A 27,178-nucleotide genomic window follows, 5' to 3' on the forward strand; every position below is an offset into this window, starting at 1 on the left:
GGAAACTAAGAAAGGGGTACCAGTAGCAAAGATCCCGCCCCTCGCAGCCCAGTGGGCCCCATTTGCTGCACTTTCAGCCTCTTTCCTGGACTTAACATCACTTACCATCATCATTTCTGGCAGCATTCCAAAGTATTTCTTGACTTAGCAAAATCTGTAGGTAGTGGTTCTGAGCTCTTCAGAAAGAAAGCACTTTGGAGCAGTGTGCTCTAATTCCACCACCCCCAGGCCATCTATGATGCACGCCTCTTGAAGGAGAACTTGGTGCACACTGGCTGCTGCAACCTCAGGATACTTGATAAGCCATAAATATTAGCCATCTAATGCTGAATGGCCCATCCAGTCTGCATATAGTGGAGCCCTGGGAGACAGCCCTGATACACACCCTTCCAACCAATAGCCATGTGTAAGGTCACTGCTAAGTATTTTTATATCTACCCACTTTCCCCAACTCTGCTGCTGTGAATGGTAAAAAATCTAGGTTCTAACCACTATCTTCTTTCCCTGGGATGCTTGTAGAGCCCTCTAGAGTCCTTACTTCTCTTCACCCAAAACCATTGCCTGTTTTCCAGCCATTCTCTGTATAGCAAGTGATGACTTCAAAGTCAAATTCTGATGCTGTCTGCCCTCCTTTTAAAAGCTTCCAGACCCATGCTTTGTTCATAGAATGAATTCCAAGATGTTAAATGTGGCCATCAGAGTGCTTTTCAACAGAAAGATGATATAAGCATCACATATGTAATCATAATTTGTTCTACCACTTCCAATTAAAAGCAATCAATTGCCTCCAATTATTAATTCTAATGCTGCTTTATTTACTCAATATCCAAAATATAATTTCAAATGTAATCAATGTAAATAATTATTGAGCTGTTTTGTATCCTTTCCATTACTACTTTCTTTCCTCCCCATTCCACAAACTGCAGTCCTGTGTGTTTTGCTCACTTACGATGTATTTCCATTCAGACCACTCACATTGGAAGTACTCAGGATCTGCAGTGCCGGAGGCTTTCTGACTGGATGGTGCCAGTCTCTAAGCCTGTGCAGTCTGGCCCCTGCCTATTCTCCAGCCACACTGTACAGGTCTTTGTTGTGTGACAAGACTTTTTCTGGGGAAATGCAGCACACATCCCTACTCACCAACTTGGGGAACCATTGCATTTCTTTGAGGTGCCTTCCAGGAACAGAAAGTACTCAAAGACAGTTGCATCACCAAAGTGTACACCAGCATGGGTGATAGCTCACAAAAGCTGGGAACCTGGTGTGTACTGCATAGCTTACAGGCAGCTCTGCAAGTGGGAGAGTACCCCAGTTGATCTAAACCTCTCCCGGGCAGCTCAGCTGGTTTCTGTTTCTTCCACACTGCTGGTCATCTCTCTGTTATCTCTGTAGCTTGTTTTGCCTAAGAGTGACTCTCAGCAATCTGTTATTTATTATTGGGGGGGGGGCTAGTGAATCTGGTCAGTTTCAGGGACTTCCTGAAGCTGTTTTAGTTGTTTATTGTTTACCTTCTATTTTAAGGACCTTCCCTGCAGAATGGAATGTTTCTGTCTGGGAAGACCCTGCTTCATAAAACTCTCCAACAGCACACACATTCCACTTCCCTCCTTGCTTGGCTAGGTGTAGGAGAGGATGTAGCTGGGGAATAAGAGAACCTCAATCCCTGCAAGGAATTTGTGGGAAATAGTTTCTAGCAAGGCTTACAGCCATTCCATACATGGGTGAAGAACAAACGCTTGCTTTGCAATTGACCTTGTGGCTTTCCGTTTTTGGTTTACCTAGAACTGTTTCAGGCAACAAAAATGTTGAAGAAAGTGAAGGGAGTAAAATGAAAAAATGCTGATAAAGCTGACACGCCATCTTGTTTAAGAAAAATGGACAGCCTACCTACACTACTACCCAATAGTATTAATCTGTGCACCGAACATGAGGCCCCGTACCCTGGAGGAGGGCTATTTGTATTTTGCCATTTACATTCCTTTGTTTCTTCTTGTTTTAAATAAACTACAACATTGGTACATCTAAATAGCTCTCACATTATTTCCCATTGAAATATTTCTTTTATCAGAACATATTTCCAAAGAGAATGTAAGCATGCATTTTTTCTATTGTAATTGTTCAAAGAGGTGGTGAGATAGTGATTATGTGTGTTAAGTAAACTAAAGTAAAATTGCATGGTCTGAAATCTTCATTCCTCCTCTCATACTCTAGGTGAGTTTGTAAATAGCTTCATTTCTCATCTAGAAAAACAGAGGGGCCTCTGCCTCACTGGGGTCTATTGAAGAGGATTAAAGAGCAGAGTACACATAAAGCAGCTCAGAGTCTTAAAAGCTACCGCATCTAAAATGTGCTTGATAGATATTAGTCTATGGCCCATCCCACCATGATTTGTGAAGCATGATCAGCCATTAAAAAGAGGTAGAATTAGGTCCCAAGTCTTAACTCAGGATAATCATTCAAGGTCTTTCTTCAGAGATACATTTCTTGTCAAGCTTGTCTGAGTGTACATTTTCTTCCTCTCTCCCACATTCACTTTCATTCTCCCCCCCCCTTCAGATAGATACACTGATGTGTCAGGCAGAAATATAGACATACCTTCAAGGTTTGACTGCATCTAATAGAAAAGGGAAATACACTTCTTTGAATTGGGTATATGATGTGGTGAGTTACATGCCATAGTTGAGCAATGTTTAGACTTTGGGCTGTATTTATGAATGTGGTGTTTAGCTTATGCTGTATGGCCCAAACCCTTTGGTTTTCTAACCAGTGCCACATCATGTGTTGAAAAGGTGGAATATGAATGAAACACCAGTCTCAGGACTTGTCATCTTCTACTTTCACACTGGTCTTTAGATATCTTAATTTTGCTTTGTACTTCACAATAGACCTGTACTTCACAATAGACCCAATACGAAGGAAGGAATTAACTCTATTTTGTTGAAGAGAGATGATTCAAAGAGTGTATAACTCTCTAAGAATATGTAGTGATTCCGAGAGCTGGGCTAGAACCCAGGCTCCCTGCTGGGGAGGAGTGTCTGTGTGGTATATGTGCATGTGTATGTGTTTCTACTAAGTTGTGTTTTCATACACCTTTCCTAGGACTGGCAACATGACTGAAAATGGAGGAATGTGTGATGGAGTGTTGGAATAATTCTTATGCTGGAGGCCCTGCTCATTTGGACATGCGTCATTTTCATCTGCTTGTTTCTGTTATCATGTGAATTCTCTGGGTGCTAAACAGAGCTTTTGTGTCCAAGAGTCAAACTAGTTGAGGATTATGTGTAAAATTTTCTTTCTTTTTCATGAGGACCCTGGACTCTCAGCTCTGTGCTAAGACGTTGCTCAACACCTAGACTCATCACTGTCCTGTGTCCCTTCTCCTTAGGGATCGCGTTTTAAGGAACTTCTTATCCCTGTTATTTGAGATGGCTCCCAGTAGGGCTGCTTTCCAGGGACCCAGTTTTCACACAGCTCTTTTGAAAGTGGGAAACCGTGGGGGCTATCCCACCCTTTCAAAGTGCAGCTTGAAATTGCATTTGTCACTTCCTCTCATATCCTATCAGCCAGGGCTTAGTCATACGTCAGCAAGTAACTGCAGAGGAGTGGCAATCGTTTATTTGTTTGTTTATTTATTTATTGCCTCTTTTTAGGCCTTTTGGGACAGGGTCTTAACTAAAAGTCGGGGTACTCTTTCTGCAGCTAAGAAGTGCATAAACAGAGGCAATAGCCGCAATAGCCGGCAGTCAGTGCCCTATGCTTCTGCCCTAAAACATAGTTTCTGTTTTGGCCTGTAATGCAGACATCCTAACATTAAAAAAGGCTTGGCTTGTGAAGCTCCCCGTGTGGAAATCCTGGTGCCTTCTAGCTGGTAGTGTGCTGGGAATTGTAAGTGTGTGGGAGATAAGCTCCTGTGAGGTGGCAGGTGTCCTGATTGGGAGTTAATGTACATTTGCATGTCGTGAGAATATAGCACTATTAGAATAGTATGAAGTGAACACAAAATCACTAACTTGAGGGAGCAAAGCATATGGGGTCAGATTGGCTGCATGCTAATATTTCTTTCCCCTTTTTATCCCCCCAGACTTTAAAGTCAGATTGCCTTTGACATTTTCTTCCCAGGATGCCTTCACTTTTCAGTAAAAGAATAAAGAGAAAATATTATAGCTGTGGATTTAGCACTGAGAAAATGCAGGCTGTTTAGGGTTAGGGCTCTGTAGTCTGACAGATTGTGTGGGGGTGCTCCTGCATATGTGGATGTTGGGTGTTTGTGGTGATTATAGATTTGAGGAGAAGGGCAGGTTGAGTGTGTGTTACTGTAGATTCCATGGATAACTTCATCATTGTGTTTTCTTCTCAATGATCCCTATTAGGGAGTGTCAGACCGAGGCCAAATGCAGATGAAGGGACAGTGCTTGAAGAAAGGGTGGAAGATAGAGCAGGCCTGTGCATGCATGCGTGTTAGTTAATGCAAGGTCTCTGACCCATCTCCAGTCTTCTAAGTCTTGGGAACATTGAGGTGGATTGCTGTTGCCCTTAAAGGGGCCGTTGGTTTTGTAGTTCTAGGACTGTAAACAGATTGCTCAGTATGATAATTCTCTTTAGACTGTGTCACAAGGAAGGATGGAGGGAGGGAGAGAGAGAGAGAGAGAGAGAGAGAGAGAGAGAGAGAGAGAGAGAGAGAGAGAGAGCCAACCTGTGCTACTGACATTTCCCAGAGTACAGGCTTCTGGACTTATGAAGGTCATGTGTTGTGTCAGGTTCTGAACATACAAGTGTCAAAAACTGGGACTTTTTTAGTAAGTCCCTTGGTCTGGCTGTTAGCATCTGCCTCTTCTTCTCTTAGTGTTGTTCCTCAAGTATTCACTCTTCTCCTCTGCTGTGATATGCCACTGCTGCCTGTCCCTGGGCCTTTTCACTTGTCCCTTCTCTTTGGAGTGCCCTTGTCCCTGGCATCCTTCAAATTTCAGTATGTCTATTGTCCTTTGGGGGCTTCTGATTTAATGATCCTAATGAGTTATAAGGCTTTTCCTCTCCACATGGCAGCACACACACACATATTTACCAAACACCCTGGGCCCTGCATCATTTGTGTGCATGCCTGATGCTTTCCCCCTGGGATTTCTCTGATGGAACCACTCTTTCCCATTTGCTTTCCTCTCTAGCCATATAATTGGTGATGCATAGCGGAACTAATGCTGGTGGAACCCAGTGTGTTCCAAAGCAGGGACCATTAGTGGATTGAAAGAAGTCTGAGAATTGGACCTGGTATGTTTTTTGTGGACAGAGATGAGGGAAGGGTTCATTATCTTTAAGATAATGCATCTTAAAGACCTGTGGATCTGGTAGGCAAGGTGGTAACAAGCTTTTATACTATTGGATTTGAGTTGATGGCTGTTAGTATTCAGGCATCTGTACTGACCTGTCCTTGGGGTTCTGAAAGGGTATGTCCTCCCCTGCAGCTGCTAAGAGCACCACTTCTGCATATTCACTATGTTCCAATTTAAAGGGGCCCTGCCTCCCTCCCTCCCTCCCTCCCTCCTTCCCTCCCTCCCTCCCATACTTCTCTCTTTCTCTCCCTTTCTCTCCCCCCTCTGTTTCTCTGTCTCTGTCTCTCTGTCTCTGTCTCTCTCTGTCTGTCTGTCTGTCTGTCTGTCTCTCTCTCTCTCTCTCTCTCTCTCTCTCTCTCTCTCTCTCTCTCTCTGCCTCTTTTTCCTCTCTCCTGATGCTCCTGTCCCAGGAGGCCTGTCTCTTCCCTCCCCTTTCCTCTTTTTATTATCCCTTTCCCTAATTAAAAAAAAAAAAACCTCCACTTGAACTCTGTCACATGGACTCTTTCTCTCTCACACCGGTTTTCTATTATTATTATAACAGTGTCAGATTTGTTAATTGGAAAGTTTTATATTGAATTATAGTATATCTAAGCCTGCATTAGATTGTGAGTGATGACAGAGGCAAACAACAAAATGTCTATCCCAGTGCCTGGTCACACTCGCTCTGCACTTGGTGTTTATTGACTAAAATGTCCCAGTTTAAAGAGCACTTTGCATCTCATCTCATGTGGGTGGGCAAAATCAGGATACATTATTGTGCCATAAAAAGATAACTGTCTCCAGGAACTAGAGGACAGGTGGCCAAAGACTGAAGATGTGAAGACTAAAATTTGGGGGGAGGTAAAATTCTTAAGTAGGGGAAGACATGTGGAAGACAGATGTCTTATGAATGCATGCCAATGGCACTCCAGTAAGCAGACGTCTGGAGAGGTGGTGGCATTTAGAGAGGATGGAGATACCATGCCTGAGATATGGCAAACAGCTGACAAGGAAGAAAAGCAGACAGCATTGTTTCATGACTACCTTCTCTTACGTCAGCAGTGGCGTGGAAACAGCATCTGATGTAGATTTTCTCTTCTGAGCTAGTATTTTCTTAGACTTTTATACCAAGATAAAATAGATGGTTGGATTGATTTAGACAATAGAAAGATTCAACCTGTGGGAAAAAAGTTTGATCATTTTGGAAGAGATTTTTTGTAGGTTATTAATGACTTAATCCTTTACTTGTTTTACATTTGTCTCTAAAGGAAGTAGACCCACACATACTCCGTTGAAAGGTAGCTCATCCAGAGGAGGTGTCTGCCCTCCATTATCTCTGTGTAAATTCTCTAATTTGTGATGTTTAGGGTCTGATAGAGTTGCATTTTTGACTTGTTAAATTTTTGAGCAAATTATCTCATGAAAATTGGTATATTTAGGCTACATCTCCACCATCAGAGTTGTATAATCAGGGAATAACAAAATATCATCATGATCTTAATAAAAACATACTCAAGATGCTGATTCCAGTCATTTTATAGCTCCAAAAAGCAGCCCTGAAGTGGTTTAGGATAATCCTGTCCCATTTTTTAAAAATATATATTTCTTTTCATATTTCTAGCATACATAGTAGAAAACTAGCTTCCTCATACTAATAGTAATTCAGGCTTATATTATTCAATTTTTAGCTAGAACTAAATAAAAGTGCAGCAAATCCAAGACAGAACGTTAGTTAGATGTCATCAACTGGATGTGTCATTTGGTGACTGCCTTATATCTCAGCTCTGGCTCGTTCTAAAGCTGTGCCCTCTCACCTGTCCTGACCATCCCATCCCCTCCATGTTCTATGATTCCCAGATGTCAGCTGCCTCACGTTATCTTTAGCTTCTTAGAAATCACAGTGTGTGGGGGAGCGGGGGGGGGGGGTCACAGGGCCTGCCCTTGCTCAGACTTGGATGTGCCACAATTGTTCCTTTTCTTACTATCAAACTCCAATCAAGAAGAATAGACTCCTTGGCATATTCACTTATGTGTACACTCTGGGGCTGTTGGCCTTTGAAATAGATTGGATCTTTAGGGGGGTCCAGGCATTGTCAAAGAGGCCTCCTAATGAATGTCTTCAAGATTCTTTATTCTTTACAGTTTTTGTTGTAGTGAAAGCCTGTTCTTTAGTCCTTTATGACTGCCTTTATATTTGAAAGCAAATCCTAAGGATTGACCAAAGGTGAATATAAATAAAGCTCATATTTTTAACAATCAAATCCCTACCTGAATATCAGTGTGAATGTTAGAAACTTTGATTTAAGAATCATTTTAGTAGTAAATGAAAGAATTATCTTATGTATTAATTTCATATTAGTTCACATGGTGGTGAAGTTTTCATGTTGAAAGAAAAAAGATGAATGCTCTAGTACCTTTTTCCTTCAAATTTGACATATGCCTGGTCGTTAACTGTATTGTAACCAGTCATCAGTGAAATATATTAAATTCCCAAGTAACATCAAGCTTTCGTTAGGTTAATCTCTAAAATAGCAGATAAAGATAAGTGGGTTTTTTTCCTTTCTTTCTTTTTTTTTTTTTTTTTTTTTTTGGTTTTTCGAGACAGGGTTTCTCTGTGGCTTTGGAGCCTGTCCTGAAACTAGCTCTTGTAGCCCAGGCTGGCCTCAAACTCACAGAGATCCCCCTGCCTCTGCCTCCCGAGTGCTGGGATTAAAGGCATGCACCACCAACACCCAGCTGATAAAGATAAGTTTTAAAAGTAAACTCAAACCAAATACAAACAAAACAAGAAAAATATTTTTGTAAGTATCTTGGAAAAAAGTAGTAGGTAAACTGTCTCAAGTAAAGTGGCCATGATTTCCTGTTCATAATTTGAAGATATAGAATGCCCGATATGGGTGTTGTTGGGGTTTTCATTCATCATCCATCCCTTTTCTCTTTGGGGGGTTTCTTTGAGACTGTTGGCCTTGAACTTTCTATGTAGCCAAGGATGATCCTGAATTGCTGCTTTTTGCCTAAGTGTGTAAATGAGTTTGTAGTCTTGTGGGAATAACAGTGCATCTATCCTAATCATTGTGGGGCTTTGTCTTGCTGTATTGGCCTCACTGGAACACTTCATACATTTTAAGTTAAACAAGAAACTTGACTACGACTTTCCTTGGGCATCCTTCGGCTTATGGAAGGTTTGGTGGGCGTGTCTCCAGGCACATGTGATGGCATCACACATTCCGTATTGAAAAAACTTAACTTTCTAAGGCTAAACCTATTTCAGCATCTAGGCTGTCTCCTTGATTTCATGACCAATTCAGTTTTCCTCCAACATTTTAAACACAGTCAACAGGAACCTGACATTTCACCTCCTAAACACTGAAACAGTAGAACATGGCCCCAAAGGACTTGTCTGATTCTACGTATTTTTCTGACCGTGCTGTGCAGGGCAGGGTAAGCCAGAGAAGTGATTCAGTTTGCTCCCAGCACTCTAGTGTAAGTCTCACGAAGAAGCCCTTGTGTCCTTGTCTTCATTTGTGTACACATGGCAGGGGCCTCTGTTCCCACCATCCTTTCTGACCTCTCACATGGTGCCAGATCCTTTTTTGCGACCCGCATCACAGATGAAGTAGCACCTTCCATTGGAGTGGGACACTGTAGTTCGTCGGTCATATTCACCCACTCGATTTCATCAGAGCAGGTGAGCACATGCACCAAAACACTCAGAGGATAATGGCAGAGTTGGTTTTCACCATCTGCCTTGTTGAAGCAGTTGCTCTTGTTTTGGCAGCTATGCTGTGTGCTCCAGGCTAGCTGGTACTGGAGCTTCTAGATGAGTCTCCTGTCTCCACCTCCCATCTCATGGTAGAAGTGCTGGGATTACAGATGTACACATTCAGTTCTTTTCACACGGGGTCCAGAAGTTGAACTTGGTCATCAGGCTCTAGGCATGTCTAGATAGTGCTTTTACCCACTGAGCCGTCTTTCCATCCCTGAGAACTCTGAGTCTTCAAGAAGGTAATTGCTGACTGACTCTGTGAGCACACACTGTTATCATATGACTGAGGTAGAACTCGAATGATCCACTTCCCCCTTTGGAACAATGGTTTCTGAAGCATCGACTAGGAATTTGCTAGACATGCAGATTCCTGAGCCCTCTAGTGAATCTGGCGCTCAGAGTGGAATCCAGCTGTTTTTTCCTAAACCTTAAAAGGGCTCTCGTGTAAACTGAAGTAAGAGAACTCCTGAAATAGGAGATTGTCCATGGCAAGAGAGGTTGCTATGGAAGATAAAAACCACTAAAAATAGTGATTATTCTGGGCTTCTTATGGCACTTTTTTGGATATATATATGTAATTTAACATATATATGTCAAAATTAGCATACATATGTTAATGGCATATCTCAATAGTATCTTAAACTTTCTGTGGTGAAGTTTAATGTAGCTACAAAGAGGCTAAAATATTTTATGCTGCTTCTATTGTATGTGTGTGTTTATTCACACACACACACACACACACACACACACACACACACACACACACAGTGCAGGGGAGGAAGTTTACTCTATGCTTTGTAAATGAAGTGGGAGGTTGATCACGTTCCCTTACCTCAGTGAAATCTACCCTCTGGCCCGGGAGAGACTCCATCCATCTATTGGGAGATCAGAGAAGCCATCTTTGAGTCTTTTGATTGAATGAACATTTCCTAAATGCTCCAAGCATATGTTCCTATGCCCCTAACTCATGGTGCTGTTTAACCAAACAGTTTCCTTCTTTACACATCTTTACTGCCTTCAGTTTGACAGCCTGCCTTGAATATTACTTGATCAGGCTCCAAACTCATGCACAGAGATTCTCAAAGCAGACTCTTCCATAGAAGGTGACTCAGGCGATCAACCCCATTGTAGTAACCAGGAGAGTCCTCCAAACGAGGGAAGGCTGCTGTTACATTTGAAGAGTTTGCCAGAGCCTTCCAGACAAAGAGATAAGAGACAGGATAGAGAAGGGGGAAGAAAGGAGTAGGTGTAAGGGTCCACCAAGGTAGAGTAGCTCAATGGGGTTACCAAGTTTCTCTCTCTTCTGTCCTCTTATAGTTGAGAATTTGTGCAAGATTATGAGTGTAGGAGAAAGCTGTCCACACTGGGTATAAGGTCGTGGGCTGGACATGGGCAGCGATACGGTAATAGTGGGTGGGGGGCGGTGGGGGGGTGAACCTTTAAGGTTGAGTTGGTCATGGGACTCGTGAAGTTCATTTCCGAGCAGAAATATATGTGTGTCACAAAGGCAAGTTTTGATTTTTTTTATTTATGTAAAAAGAAGGCTGGGGGAAGGGGTTAGCTCAGTGGCAGAATTCTTGCTCAGCTTGAAAAAAGGCATTGCCAAAAAGTAAAAGAGAAGCAGGTAAACTTAATTTTAGTAACATACTGTACATAAGCCAATGCACACAAATGTGATAACATAAAATCGGTATGAAAATGTATTAATGTGTCATATTTTCCACTCCTTTTAGAGTGAGTTCTCAAAATTTGGTATGTATTACTTTTGATGGCATATCTGAATCCCTGTGTTAAACTTTCAGTGATGATTGTAGTCCTGCTAAGAGCATAAAGTGTCATACACTGTTTCAGTTTCTCAGATTCATTTTACAACTACAGGGTCAGGCTCTTTAGTTCCCACAGGGCATTTCAAGTTCACACAACCACATGCGTCTTGTGTCCAGTGTATTGGTCAACACAGCTATCAGAGGCTGTAAGAGTAAGCCCAAATCCCTCCCATCTCTCTTGATGTTCTGGAGTAGGACCTGTATATCTTTGAGGATGTGATTTAAATTAATTTCTTTTTGAACAGCCATCTTAAAGTAGACACTCAGACTACGAAGAGTTCAACTCACCTAAATTGGCCATTGCTTGAAGAATAAATGTAAAAATAGAATAGATAGTAATTTGCTTTGTGTAAATGCATAGAGCCTAGTACTTGGGAGGCCTTGGGTGAGGGAGTAATAAGTGAGTGGAAAATCCACTCGGAGCACAGATCAGTGAAGACACACTATTTTATGTAGTAACTATTGGAGATGTTTTCGGTATTCTGACAAAGTACAGTCTTTGTCTTATTTTCCATCAGCCAGCCAATCCTTTATTGGAGAAGAAGAGAAACTACTTAAGATACAGCTGGAATCAAAGAGAAACCCGGGCAATTTTCCAAAGTAGAGCCCATCAGTAACTCAGTACTTTTAAACAGTGGTACCTTCATCCTGAACGGGCGTGGCCAAGCTGTGGAGTGATCTTTACTTGTTGTCCTGATTTCAGTGTTAGAAAAGCATCGTGGCATTATCTCTGATGATTCAGTCCCTGGGTGCCACGTTGGAATCTTTAGTGCTGCTGAGTGGGGTGTGGAAGCAATTGGTGGGTCTTTGCTGATGGCCTCGGGCTGTCCTTAAAGGAAACATGAACCCGTTGCAATATTCTCCATCCTCTCCATTTCCTAATCTGAGAAATTTCTGTGTTCTTAAACCAATCCTGAAAGGACTAGAGCAGGATATACCAGGATGCCTGGTAATCACATTGCAAATAAGTAAAGATTCAAATTAGCCCTTTCAGAGCTCTAACCGTGTCAAAGTTCCCCTCTTCTTAAGACATGGGGATTCAGAATGACATTCTGTAGATCAGGAAGTAGACTTAGGAAATCTGCACGCACAATGCTCACTTCCAGGGGTCTTGTAAAAATCCTTGAGTGCACAATTCTGCTTCATGCTCATATTTCATGCTGCCATCTGAATCTTAAAGGTGAACTTGAAGCCCGGTGCATCTGCTCCTTCAGGGATGCTCTCTAGTGGAGCCCTAGAGGCAGCCTCTACAAATGGCTTCCTAAGTTGATGCACCTCACTTTCCAGGGGGCAATTGCTCAGGAGGCCTAGGTCCTGAGTGTGAGATAAAGGTGGGTCAGGACTCAGTTTATTTAGGCTCTGAGAGATGGGGAGAGATAGAAATGACCCCTGATGGTGAAGGAATACATTTAGTCCACTTCCAAAAGGAATGTCAGACAGCCAAGCACGTTTTACCTCTTAGGCCAGCAGGAGCTATCTTATTCCTGTGTGGACTCCAGTTTTTGCTGACAATGCTGACGCAGTAGGTTTGAAGGATTTACTACTTTGTTGTTGTTTTAGTGTGTTCTATGGGGAGGGGCACTACAGGATGCTCGGGGCTGGTAGCATTGCAGTGGACAAAATGGGTGCTTTCCTGAAGCTTGACAGTCTAGCAGAGGAAGGAGACAGTAGCACACACCAACACCATGCCATCTCATTCCAGCGTGAGTAAGTACTGTGGATAGAGGGACAGTCTATACTTTGTCTCTCGCTTCATTTCATTTTATTTAGAAACTCAGCTGGCTTTGAACTCTGCATCTGCTGCCCCCACCTCCCACATGCTAAGATCACGGTGTGTTCCACTGTATCACCACCATTCACCTGCTTTCCTTACAGAGGCTAACTAGGGTGGAGCCACTTTGAGCCAGAGGCTGAGTGAAGAATTAAAAGAAGGAGCAAGAATGTTCCAGGCATAGGACAAAGCCAGGTTGGACAGAGGTCCTGAGGTAGAAGTGCATGTAAGAAGCTAAGTGGCAAGGTGGTGATTCCTAGAAGGGAAGGCTGGTAGATGAGGAAGGTAGCCAGGCTTCATTCAGGTCATGCCAACTGCATACTGTAGGGCTCTGTAGACTTGGGACGTTTTTCCTGAGAATAACCGGGAACTAGTAAGCATTTGTATTTCATTTTAATCCTTTTTGAGATGGGATTGGTTGTCGTAGCCTGGTATAGTTTGTTGTCACCTTTCACAGAAAAATGGTGTGTGTGTATTAATCTGTGTACACATGCGTACACATGCATGTGAAGTTCAATATTGGGTATCTTCTGTTATTCTCTACCTCTTTTGTTTTGGGACAGACTCACACTCAACCTGGGAGTCACTGATTTTGCTAGGCTGGCTAGTCTGTGAGTTTCAGGCATCCTGTCTCCATCCACCCAGCTCTGCATTGCCAGGTGTAACACAATGCTTGTTTTTGTTTTGTTTTGTTTTTTATGTGGGTGCTGGGATTCCAAACTCAAGTCTTCATGCTTTTGTGAAGAGCGCTATACCTACTGAGCCATCTTCCTAGACCTCAGAATAATGTTTTCAGATACTTAAAACAAAACCCATGGAATGTCAAAGAAGCCAATTGGATGGAAATATAATATGTCAAGGTGCCCTAAAAGAGACGTGTGCTGTGATTTGAATTTTCAAAGGCTTCTGGGGCTGCTTGAAGAAGAATTAAACTTGTAAGGGCCAAGAATGACAGCAAACCAGTAACATGGGGCTAGAGCAGCTGCTTCCCTTTACCTTCCAGGACCCTGATCTCAGGAGCTGTGCAACTCCGTCTTTTTGAGTGCACGCGAGAAAAATGTATGACTTCTATTTATATTTAATTTACAGTCTTTTTGAGTGCAAGAGGAATAATGTATGACTTTATTTATATTTAATTTGCCCTCATTCTTTTTAATGTTTGCTCTATTGAATATAGGCTTTACAATAGCCTAACATGCTAGGACTTTAGTACATTTATATAATTCATGAATAAATCTACATATATCTGGAGTTCATGGTCGGGAAGTATTTATGACAGTGTTGTTTGATCCATCAGATCTGCTGATCACAATTTAGGGAGAGTGACCCTGTGAGAAGCAGAGAAAATGCCATGCAGGTTTAGAGCACACTTCGTTTCAGATCCGTTTTGTGGGAGCGTGAATTCTTGCTGTAATTCAGGCTTGATAAATGTCAGTTGTGTTTCTCAGCACCCTTACCTCTCCTTAAGAGCCCTCGTGCAGCTGTAAATCACCTCTGAGGTGGCATGTCTCCCCCAGGGAAACAAGTTTCTTGAGGTGATTGCCAGGGAGGCAAAGTGGTTCTTGATATTCAGCATGAAATCTGGGGGTTTTGAAGGGTGCTCTCCTCCCTGCACTGGGGGCTGGGTGCGTTGGAGCTGGGCGTGCAGCCGCCTCTGGATGTGTGCACCTGCGTCTACTCTGTAATCCACTGGGCACTCCGTACCTAATGCTTTATGTGTCCGTTAATCTGCCTATCTCAATGCCCTCTCCTGGACTTTTGTGTTCACCCTTAGGGGTACAGCGGGATGAATGGCATAGCCATCCTCGATGTCACACACCTGTCATGTGCTTCATTTTTATACCCTGGAGGGGTATCTGGTGTAGACAAGAAGGAAGTCCGGGTGGAGGAGAAGGTCCAGTGCGGACTAAGCTTACTTTGTCCACTCACAGTTGAACAACCCTCACCATCCCTCCCATCTTTCCTCTCTCCTCTTCCTCCTTCCCTTTTCTTTCCTCTCCATCCCTGTCTCCCTCTGCCCTCCCTCATCTTGTCTGCCCCCACTCTCTTCCTTCCCTCCCTCCTGCCTTTCTCCCTCTTCTCTTTCCCTCTCCCCCCTCTCCACCAACCTGCCTCTTCTTTCTTCCCCCAACTTCTCCCCTTTCTCTCTTTCCTGCCCCCCTCCACTAAAATTATTTTCTTTTCCTAACCTGGAAATTCCTTTAGATAGAAAGATTAGCCCTTTCATGAGTGAGCAGAGTTTCCCATAGGTAGACTAGTAGGATGAGAATTGATGCCTTTTAGCTCAGATCTGGTGAGGTGTTGGGGTCTACGGAAAAGCTACCCTGACCATGGTGAAAACACTAGCAAGAACTTTACAGACCTGCCCCACCAGTACAGACCAACTTAAGGATCTGGGCCCAGAATGTGGAAGTAAAGGACCCCAAACCCCTGCTCTTGAATAAGAAGGCACATTCCCAACTCCATATGTCTTTTCTGCGCCTCTGGCCTCTGAGCCCTGTGTTTAGGCACAGGACACCGTCACTCTTCTCTTCAGCGGGTGTATCCTTTCCAGTGTTTCACATCAAGGAGGTAGCAATAAAGTAAACCCAATACTGCTTGGTATTACACAAACACACACACACACACACACACACACACACACACACACACACACATACTCTCTCTTCCATAAATGAAGAAATCCATGTCTCACTCCTCTTACTGGGTGTTTTGCAGACCAACGGGCTCATTGGGACACCAATTTAATGAAATTAGAATTTCAATCATGACTGGGCAGTGGTAGCTCATGCCTTTAATCCCAGCACTCAGGAGGCAGAGGCAGGCGGTTCTCTGTGAATTCAAGGCCAGCCTGGTCTACAGAGTGAGTTCCAGGACAGTCAGGGCTACATAGAAAAATCTTTGTCTCAAAAAACAAAAACAAAAAAGAGCTTCAAGCATGGTTGATTTTATTCAAGATGATACAAATGGAGAATTGGAGTGCTTTTTAGTCAATTTTAAAGGGAGGAAAGGTGGAAAGAAAAAAATAGGTCAAGTACTGTAACTGGCTAATGTTTTCTTAAATGTTGTATGATGGGAGATGTAGCTACTGAAAATGCAGAAAGATGGATGCATTCATTGTACTTTGGATAGGTAGCCTCTATAGCCTGAAACACACACACACACACACACACACACACACACACACACACACACACACACAGACACTCTCCCTCCTTCCCTCCCTCCCTCTGTCCCTCCTTCCCTCTCCTTCTCTCTCCCTCTCTCTCCCTCTTTTTTCCTCTTTGTGTGTGTAGTGTATGTATTGCTCTTGTGGCTGTGTCTATGTGTGCATGCAGATATAGAGGCCAGAGCTCAGCATCAGGTGTCTTCGGTTGCTCTTCACTTTAGTTTTTGAGATCTGATCTCTCTCTGAACCTGGAGCTCATGGACTTGGCTAATCTAAAGAGCTGCCTGGCTTGTCTCACTCTCTAGTGCCAGAATTCCAGGTGTGCACAGCTGTACCCAGCTCTTTTACATGGGTGTCGGAGATGCTTATTCATGTGTCTATGCTTATGCATCAAGCACTTGAGTGACCCATCTTCCTGGCCCTCAAATTATATATTTACCAAAAGTATGAGTCACCCATGTTCCAGCTACTGTTTCTAAGTAATATGTAATAGATAAGCCATGTTGTTAATTTTTACAAACCTTTTTAGGGCTACATGCTATTGTTATCTCTGAGAAAACAGGAGCCCAGAGAACTTTGCTAACTTGCCTAAGGTTAGACAGTCACCCAAGATTAATCAGCCTTGCCTGTGGTCAGATGTGGAACCCCAGGAAGGTTGATTTTGGACCCTAAACCATTGTGCTCACCTGCTTGCCAGTGGCAGGGCCTCCATGTCATGATTTCATTGGGGTTTTAAACATTATTTTTCTACTTAATGAGGACCAGCTCACTATATAGTTGGAAGGATAAATATTTGTCCTATTTGATGACAGATGTGATGGGTTTAAAAAAAAAAAGGCCCCGGGCAAAGTCATGCACATTTTCTTACATATTCCTCCATCTGTATTTACTCTGTGAAAAGGTCACTTGAGCACAAGTGCTCAGATTTCATGTTTCTCAGCAGCTTCTCTGCGGCTAAAACCTGCTCTACAAATTGACTTCTAAAATATTTTGAGATGATGTATATTGCGATCCAGTATGAACACACTAGAAGAGACCCTGAGTCATGGGAACCTCCTAACTAGGACCTCTGGGAGGTTTCACCATGAATGCCAGGAATTGGGAAGTGTTTTTTGTCTTTCTCTCAGTCGATGGTCTTGGTATCTATTGTCCGGTCACACTGAATGGAAGGAACACTGGTTCTGGAAGGCTAGATATTTCTCTTATCACTTAGCTACCTGGCTATGGTTTGTGGTGGAAGAGGAGGGGAAAGGAGAGACAGAGAAGACTGAAATGGTAAATTACTGTAGGTTCTTGAGAAAAATAGAATTAGAAGCATTTGTGGTTCGGATGAAAATAGCACATTTCCTTTCTGCTTGGATCATGGGGCTCAGAGTGCTCCGGGGAATAGAAAATAAATAAAAATTGATTCCTCACCAGTTGAAGGAAATGCCCTGACTCTGGGAACTGAAATGACAGCCTCAGAATTGAAGATCTTGTAAAGCCACTTTTGAAGTTTAAAAAAAGGGAAAGAAACAGAAGAAAACACAACACCAAGAGGCTTTAAATAAAAGTAGCATGCTATATTGGGGAACATAGACTACTAAAATGACCTGAGAGACCATTTTCTGAGACGTCACCAGGCAACAGAACCTAAGCAGGCCAGGCGTGAGATCCTTCCTTGCTGACCATGGTCCTTCCGTGTCTTCTGCAGGTGAGAAGCCTTACAAGTGCTCATGGGAAGGATGTGAGTGGCGTTTTGCACGGAGCGATGAGCTCACAAGGCACTACAGGAAACACACAGGTGCAAAGCCCTTTAAGTGCAACCACTGCGACAGGTAAGGCGACATAGACGCAACTGAAATAAGGAGGGAGGCCGTACAGTAGGTTGGAGCTGGTCCACACATGATCTGGGATTAGTCACAGGCCTGGCTCATGCCCAGCTCTGGTGCAGTGTGGTGGAGGCTGATCCACGCATGATCTGGGTCTAGTCACAGGCCTGGCTCATACCTGACTCCATGGCCCTGGCAGTAACCTACTACTTTTCTACTGCTTAGAAAAGTGAGAAGATGCATGTTCTTACTGGTATGAATTCAGGTTCTCAATTCAGTTGTACAGCATTTACTCAGCACTGGCCTTGAACCAGTGCTGGCGCTGGGTACAAACAAGACGTCAACATTGCTCCTCACACAGGTAAATGAGGCAGAAAACTACAGTACACAGGAAAGGGTAATAGAATATCTCATCATGGTTGCCTCTTCTGATCTTTTTATTTTCGTTTATACCATCCCTTCTCAATCTCTCATAGTGAAGAGAAAAAAAATTGATTAATGGGAGACAGGCTTGTTTCTAAGACTTTTTTTTTTCTGACGAATTATTGGAAATGAGTTTACTAAAGGAAGGGCCTGTTCTTTGGACATCTGGACTATTCCTTCCTCGATGAAGATATGCTCAAGGGTCCAAAGATGGCAATATTCTGCAAACTCACCCTGTAATTCAATTTCAAACCTTCAGCATTTGATAGTGGAAGGATCCCGTAGCAACAGATAGTAGCCGAGTAATAGCATCTGACAGCCCTGGCATTATCAGCCGATAAACCCCAAAATGGAGACTCTGCAGGCCAAGGTGAAGGCAGGATTAGGTTTAGACATAATCAAATAATGGGCTTGCATCTGAGCATGTTATCCTTCTAATCCTATTTCTGTGTTTAAAGGGAAGCTTAAGAAAATTAACCATCTTTTTAATGCAATACTAAAGGTCTCAGTTATGATGAGAAAAATGCTTCTAATACAATAAAAGCCCCTGAAAGCCTCAGGGTTCCCCTGGCTTGGACAGCAGCTTGCAGGATGGCAGGAGGGGGGAGCAGGATGTCCAGAGAGGCCTGGCTGTCCCTGGGAGGAAACAAGATCTCTCTCACTTCCTGCCTCTCCCAGTCCCAGTGCTTCACACCTGCATCTCCCCCTGGCCAGGCCTTCCTCTGAGGGTATGCTTGCTTGGAGAGCAGAGCAGGGATGTCCAGGTCCATGCTCTGCCAAGTTGGCCTGGTGTTCTTTTGGGAGGCTTATAAAGAACAATTCTGTTTTTCTTCCCCCATTCTTCCTGAAGAGGCTATTTCCCTCTTATCTTCATCCTATAAGAGCTAAATAAAGACTCCATGCCTCCTGGAGTACAGAGATAACCTACCCCCAGGCCTGAGGAAGTGTGTCTCTAGCAACTATTGTCTTCCTCTGCCTGGAGAGCAGCCTGTGCTACCCAGGAACAGAGCCCATTCCATTCCATTCCCTAGAAGGGCTCTGGAGTGCAGCGGCTTTTCCTCCTCAGTGTGCCCCAGCCAGCATCTCTCTGTTTGACACCATCCTGCAACCTCTGTCTCACACATACATCCAGGGTCAGTCCTCCCCAGCCCTGGCTAATAGAGAAGCCTACGGGTGTTGGCTCTGCCCACAGGCCTGTGAAGAAGAGCTTCCCATTGTTATCAACTGGGATGAAGATGAATTCTTTGTCGGTTGTCACAGTGCCATGGCAGGAGGTACCTGTGCAAGTCACCCAATATCTGGAGGGTGTTGAGGTTGTGACTCGGAGAGTGTGGCGTTGTGGGTTACCCTAGCACTTAAAAGCGAACAGTGAGCTCTTAGGAGGAGATTACCAAACCAATCCCCCCGAGGAATTCCTAACATGGAGCAGCCGATACATTAGCAGTCAGTCACCCACTCGTGTGACTGATGTGGAAAAATATTCCAAGCCTCTTGGGTGTGAAAGAAACAGCAGTGATGGGTAATCTGGTTAGTCATTTGCTTTGTTTTCCTCATCAAAATGCACTGTGGTCTTTGGAGGTGGAATTTGCTGTGTTGATGGTACAAATTCTTTGCTCTGATACCTAGGGGAGTTGGAGTAGGCCAGAGTCCCATGCCCTAGGTCAGGAGTCCATTTTCAGTGTCGGTCAGGAATGAGGGCCGGAGCACGCTAGTGTCTCATGACAGGCAGTACCTCTCATTTCACTGCCCAGGGTGCTAAGAATAGACAGGTCTGGGAGCTGTCATGAGGCCCCAAAGCACGACACGAAAGGAAGGCCTGAAGTTATGCGGAGCTGCCGTTCCTTGGGAGACTTTGACCTTTGGACATTGAGGCTGTCTCCAGCTGGTTGCGGGGGCCTGTGCCCTGATGGCTCAACAGTGTGTGTGAATACACTGCTGCTGGCCTCAGACTGAGCAGACAGCCCCTTTCCTATAGAGGCTAAATGAGGTTTAACCTCCCTTTCCTTGAACATATATGATGTATAATGTAGGCTTTTATTGTGTGTGTGTGTATGTGTGTGTGTGTGTGTGTGTGTGTGTGAGTGAGAGAGAGAGATTTAAAGATACATTAAATAATTGTTTCCTTTCCTCCTCCTGCTTAAAATTATTAAATGTAGTTTTATGTAGATCAGTTGTACCTGACCACCATAGGCTCATATGCCCAGACAGCTATCATGAACTGGAGCTGAATAGCTCCACATGTTGTCCTGATTGTTTTTCTACTGTCCCTACCACTCCCGATTGCCTGTCCAACATGAAAGCAAGTCATTTGTTGTCTAGTATAATCCTATTTTCTGTGCTATTTCCTCTTACAAGAACCACCATGCCTTCATGCTTAATGCCTTATTGCAAGTAGAAAGGACAGTCTGGGAGTGTTGTGTGTTTCATGCTGGACTCAGCATACATTCCCTGCCTGGCCCCTGAAGACACTGAGTTTTGTGACCTCAGGTTTCCAGTTCAGGCTGGAGGAAAAATCAGGGAGGTGACTATACCACTTCCTTGTCATCAGACAGAACCTACTGTAGCCAACAAGTGATCCTGTGCCAGAGGGACAAGTCCTGTCACAGCCAGGAGAATATGAGGCTATAGATGGTAGTAAATAGGGTTCCGGTTTTTCTACAGGGAACAGGCAGAGTAGCACATCTCCCAACAGGCTGTTAGAATCCGGGTGGGACTGTTATCAAGGTGGTTATGAAAGGTCTTGGATAGTTGGGAGGGGCTGTTTTAGTATTTATAGCAGCACACCTTTAGGTGAGAAAAAGTATTAGCTGCATCTCAGCCTCCTTGTCCCCTAGAGGGTTGCAGATGGCTTAACACACATTTGACTTCAGAGTGTCCTGACTGTATGTTTTGACTAGTCCTCCAGAATTACCAATTTCAATCACTAAAGATCATGGTATGTATAGTCATTAGGTTATTGTGTCATTATGAATATTTCCTGGGGTGTGGGACCCTTAAAATGATTGGATTCTGTACTTCTAGATGCCCAGTTTATCTACTCCTCTTTCCTATTTCTATGAGGAACTCAGTAAGTATAAATCGATAAATCTAGATTAATCTTGACTGAGTACCTAACCTGGTATATTGAATTTGAGTGGAAACCTTAATGGTAGGGAATCTGGTCTAAGTCTAAATATCAAACATTTCCTGGAATTTGAGCAAATTAAGATGCTTGTTTTGGTCATTTGGCACGCAATTCTATTTCATATCAGGCTAAAGGGCTTGGCTTTTTTCCTGAAAAAGATTGAAGGATAAGGATAGATAGTTGAACATATATGGCTAGATGCCCTGCCACAGTAGAAGCAGAGGAAAAGCTGAACACATGTGACTCTATAATGTTCTACATCAGGCTTATGTTCCCAGATCCTGAGAAAGAAGGCAAAGAGGCTTGACCCTCTGCCAAGGCCCCTCCTCATCTCACTGGTTCAAATCCCCACATACCATGTAGACAGACAGGTCCAAGAAGCTGCTCTGTTGTTTTCTATCAGGTCCTAATTCCACCCTAACCACTGATCTTCTGGGTTGGTGTTCTGGTTGCTGTGGCAACCTGTGAACACAGATGTCTCGTGATTAGTGTTTATTTACACTACAAAATCATTCTCTTGCCAGTCTATAGCTTTCAAGTTCAACATCAGTCCCTCCTGAAGGGCTATGGTCAAGGTTCTGGCACCCTGCATTCTGTCCTAGAGCTGCTAGTGAGGAGTCTGTTTCTTGCCTTTTTCCAGGGTTTAGAAGCTGCCCACACTCATTGCTGGAGACTCCAATCCTCTGTCTTCCATTTTTAAGGACTCTGCCTTGATGATGGAAGCTTAGAGTCTCCAGAAATGGTATGGGCATCCTGTAGATGCTAGAAAAAAAAAAAGCAAAGGTGGGGGTGGGCAGAGAGAATTTAGGGAAGGAAGGAGAGACTGTGGGCCCCATGACAGTATGGAATTGTGCAGGTTAAAAACAGAGTCAATTCCCTGAAGACTATTTAGCTAAGCTATTTTATGGTAAATCAAATCTGTTTCAGAGTTAGTTCAGAGGGGTTGTCCAGATAGCTCTTTCACTCCAAGTTAGGGCCTAAAATAGGCTGGTAGGGATGGGATTTTTATTCAAGGAATCGTTGGGTTAGATTGTTTTCTGCTGTAATTTTCCCATTCCATGAGTTTTTCATTGTCCTTTTGTCTTATTTCTGGTCATCTCCTTAGGTTCTGTTGTACGTGTGTACCTATTTAAGGAATGGGCACAAACAGGGTGTGGAGACTGTTGGGGTCAGGGGACAGGGTGGATTTGTGGTTTGTTTGTTTTAAGAATGAACAAACACAAGGAAGTCTTGCTTTGGACAGGAAACTCTGCAAACCCGATTGGGTGGCTTGCTAATGTCTGAGCAAGGGTTTTGAGTGTTGGGGCTATCCCAGGCTACAGGGTTGCCTAGGGATGTTTTCATAGGCAAGGCAAGGGCTGGCGTAAGGAAAGAAGGAGAGAGGGAGTACACAGCCAGGGTCATGCGTGGCTGTTGTTTTACATGCGCATAACTGGTACTCCAGCCAGAACCTAAGACTGCACGCTGTTGGAACATGGAAATGTCTATACTATACTAGTGGTAAGATACAGAACCCTGCCTTAGACTGCTGTTAGTGTAAAAGGTTATTTATTAGCTCAGATAACTCTCAGAAATAGAATTCGGTTTGTTTTTAAGGCTGGCTGAATCCAGGTTCTCAGATATCATCAGGATCTTTTTTTCCCTTCCACTCCTTTCTCTGCCCACTTCCTTCTCCGGCAGGCTTTCCCATAGCTGCAATATAAGCACTAGTAGCCCCAAGCTCATCCCATAGCAATTTAGCATTCCCAGTAGAAGAAGCATGTCTCTCTTCCGGTAATTTCTGCAGCTCATAACTACCTCTCTTTGGCTTCTGTGGGTCATGTGACTGTTGCTTAGCAATCACTGCCACCATAGCTTTCACCTTAGAAGGAAGGTCAGCTTTATACTACTGAGAACGTAAAAGGTTTCTACCCAAGAGACTATCATGTGTCTACTATCAGTAAAGAGGAAAGAAAATGACCATAGCCTCTGCCAAGGAAAGCTCCATTATAGAACTTAAGTGTTAAGTGTTAGTCCAAAAGCCTCAGCCCTGGTCTCTGTTTCACTCCTCCCCACCTATGTAGCCTCAGCTCAGCTCTTTAACACACACAGAAACAAACAAGCGCGCGCGCGCGCGCGCGCACGCGCACACACACACACACACACACACACACACACACACACACACACACACTGAGTCACCATGGAAATGTCACTAGGGTAGTGTTAAGGATACTGTGGCACTATGCTTTAACATACTCAATCTGTGAACACCCTTCCATATTCTTTGCCTTGATGTGAATATATTGTGCCTGTGTGAGCCTGCAGGAATTACATTCCTAGGCTTTCGTTGTAAAGCTTGAGACTGCAGTCTGGGTGTTGAAACATCAGTTCTCCACTACCTAATGATGCAGGCCAATTATTCATTACTGTATTTACAGCGTATGAGCATGATGTGAGCTTTGAAAGCACTTGCACATTTGTTCTATCTTTGATAATTATAGTTGTAATCATAACAGCTAATATGCATTGACATCTTACTCTGTGTGACGTGACATTCTAATACTCGTTTTGTTTAATCCTTTAAGTAAAACTATGAGAGTGCTTAGAGCATCCCCGTCAGCCACACAGCTCCTAGAAGAACTAGGGTTTAACCCTAGCTGATTCCTCCAACACACATCCTCATCTCTCCATGATTCATGGGTGCTTTCTCTCTTTAATATGGGTTATTGGGTAAAGTGGCAGAAGCAACTGGACCACTCTAACCTACTTGTTGTTTATTGTTCTAGGTGTTTCTCCAGGTCTGACCATCTTGCTCTCCATATGAAGAGACATATCTAAACAAAACAAAAGTAAACAACAACAACAATGAAAACAACAAAACACCGTAAAGGCCAGAGTTGCCATGGCATCAGCTAATGTCGGAAGGAAATGCCATGAGGCAGAGGGCTGGACTTCAGGCGGGGAGGACTGCCTCGCAGAAGAAAGTTCTCGCTTACAAACCTCTGTGTACATACATGTACACGCACACGTACACACACCCTCTCACACACAGACCCACACACATACCCACTGTCATGCACTCAACTATATTTAAAGTATATACGTCTATTTCTTATGCCTTGCCCTAGCCAGATGGTAGAAGACGAGGAAGAAGGAAGCCAGGTGAACTCAGCAAGGCGCTGGCTGCTGACTTCAGCACTATTGGAATTACTTCCCACTGTTGCCAATGGAAAAAGATACAAAGCAAATGGATGTCTCCACAGTGGCCGGCAGTACGAGGGGCTTACGTAACTCTGCTTCTCAGTGCAACTTGATGAGAGAATTCCACATCTCACAGTTGCATATGTGTAGCACTAAGGTTTCTTTTTAAATAGTTGGGGGAAATTGACCTAGAAAACCAAATTGCAGTTTGGTAGCCAAACTTAACTCCTGGTTTATTTGTCCTTTGTGTGTGAAAAGTCCTACTATTCTGTGCGTCACACTTCCTCCCAGAACTGTCGGTTGGTTCTGGTTCTTCTTAGGACCATTGAGATCCGTTGAGTCGGTACCAACGGCCTTAGCGGCGGCAGACTGTGGATTCACACCTTACACCTTTCTGGCCTGCATCTCTCTAGACTTCACTCTCAAGGGAGGAGTTTTCTTTTCTTACCTTTTTGACTCTCGCACATCATATGCACTAGGGATTCTGGAAACTTCTAGCATGACTGCAAAGTGGCCAAGAGAATAAAGTCCTTGATGATAAGTCACAGTATACCCCTTGAGCCTCACCTTCTTGCCAGTGCTAGATTTTTTTCTTTTTAATCTCTCTGATTTTTTGCTAATGGAAACTTGAAAAAAAGCTTATTTGGAAGCTTAAATGTCTTATCTTTTCTCCATGGACTAAACCTCTCCAGGACTTTCTCGGCACCTGGATGTCCAGCTCTCGAAGCAGCCAATCAGACGGGACATCACAGTTGTCTCATCCCTCCTTGAGGCATGATGACCTCAGCTCACAGTGAGCAGCTACTGGGCTGTGCCATTGCTACCCTAGAACAAGTTACAGCATAGATGTCGCTAGTCTCAAAGGGCAGCTGCGTATTTAATCTAACTCTGGGTTATGACCTGACAAAAAGCCAAAAATATCACTCTTTCCAGGAGTGGGGGGATCTAGAAGTTTCACAAAACATCATCCCATCCCTTCCCTCTTACCCACTGAGCTCATGGTACCCACTTGTTAAATACATACTTCAAAATGCCATTGTGGGGATGAAGGTCGTCTATTTAGGAAAGGATGGAGGTGGCTCTCTTGTGATGTGTCTAGGGGTTTGGGAAGGCTCTCTTTGGGGGAGAGGGAACTGGTTCTTTTGACTAGACCCACCATGGCTTGTGGTCGAAAGCACCCAGGACCAACGGAGGCCTCATATTTACCCTGAAAGCTGACTCCAAGGGGGTTATATTGCTCACTTACATTTCACACACATACAGCCAATGTTGCTTTTTTATCTTCCCGAATTCTTAGCTAGTTGGCACTGGCCTAAACTCCAAAGACTGCCTTTAGGACCATTAAATGTCCTATGCAAGCAAGCGGGGTGGTTATTAGGGCAGATTGTATATTTTGTATATTCTGGGACCATCCCTTCAAGACACGTCTAACAAACAAAAATGGCATTTGGTCCGAACATGGTTGCTGCTCCTTCATACCAGCTGGCTCCCTCCCGCCATCCTTTGACTGTGTGACTCGTTGACTGTTAACATGCAACCCCATACATAGTCGGGATGCAAAATGAAGTCTTTTAAAGGAAATAATAAGTAATGATAATAATATAAACAACACAAACACATAACGACAGCAGCCTTCGATACCCTTGGCACGTGGGCTCTCTCCCAGCTTTCTACAACTTTTGTTCACTGAAATGTTGAATCTGCTCGTCTGAGGGTGAAGGGACCTCCTTGTCACAAATGCTATAGCTTCCAGTTGGACACTTGGAGCATTTCGAGGTCTGGCCTTTAGAATTTTATTTTTTTTCTTTTCTTTTTTTTTCAATTTAGACCAAAAATAAATACTAAAAAAAGAAAAAACCACCATAAACACACACACACACACACACATGCACACACACACTCCATTTGCCAGAAGCAATTATGTATATGTTGGAGGGTATTAAAGAAAAAAGAAATCTGTTTTATTCCAAAGATTTAAAGCGGACATGACTTATTTACTGGAGCACTGCTTGCTGACAATCTCATCTCTACTACATTGAGTGCATTTTGCAGCCAGTCCATCAGGGCACAACACGGGATTTTATTTGAATGTGTGGTACATCCTTTTTGGATGAAGGATGTGTGAGGGACCTTGAACCTCAGCTGTATTGAACTGTAGCGCCTCCAGTCAGTGCACTAGATGAAACTTTAGACTACCCAAATTCTGTTGCTTTGTTCCTTTTCCCCTTCTGCAGCAGCCTCCAGCACGAATGCACGCACGCGCCAGGGATAGCATTAAGCCACGGCTGCCACGATTTACAGGTGTTCTCTCCCAGGCTGGGGCTGCTCTTGCTCTCAAAATGTTATTACTAAGGTTTATAGTACTTGACTTTAATTTTGTACTGACCAACGCAAGGCTCTATTTAAAAAGAAAAGGAAAAAAAAAAAAAGAAAAAGGAAAAAATACGAAAAAGAATACTCATTGCTATTTGTCCCTCTCGTCATCTGTGGTTTCACTTGAATGTGGCAGAACAAAGGCTCCTTGATCCTCTTCGGTGTCTGAAATGTTGGTGATTTCTCTTTTGTATCAGTGAGGTCCTTTGTGATCTGCTCCTGTCCGCTCTTGGAGCAGGGTGCGCTGAGATGCCATGACGGTGCTTGCTTGCTTCAGAGTCCTGTGTTGACTGTGGGAATTGGCCTGGGAATTTGGTGGGTGCTAAGCGCGTGGCTTTAAACCACTTCTCTGGCCCCAATGGACACCTCTGGAGGATAACCAGTCCCCAGCATGGGGTAGGCAGCCCTTGCACATTTTGGAAA

At 43.7% G+C, this 27,178-nt stretch overlaps 1 protein-coding gene across 1 annotated transcript in view; it reads left to right on the top strand.

Annotated features, from left to right (window-relative positions):
- Klf7 (Kruppel like factor 7) overlaps nt 1-24,048 on the top strand; it is an 85,079-nt gene extending 61,031 nt beyond the window's left edge. The window contains exons 4-5 of the mRNA XM_021227419.2: nt 17,535-17,658; nt 23,968-24,048. Of these exons, the coding sequence (XP_021083078.1) occupies nt 17,535-17,658; nt 23,968-24,019 (176 nt within the window). The 3' untranslated portion in view covers nt 24,020-24,048. The remainder of the gene's footprint in view (nt 1-17,534; nt 17,659-23,967) is intronic.
- Nucleotides 24,049-27,178: the final 3,130 nt, after the last annotated feature.

The sequence above is a fragment of the Mesocricetus auratus genome, unplaced genomic scaffold, assembly GCF_017639785.1.
Source record: "Mesocricetus auratus isolate SY011 unplaced genomic scaffold, BCM_Maur_2.0 Super-Scaffold_100010, whole genome shotgun sequence".
In the NCBI taxonomy this organism is placed as follows: Eukaryota; Metazoa; Chordata; class Mammalia; order Rodentia; family Cricetidae; genus Mesocricetus; species Mesocricetus auratus.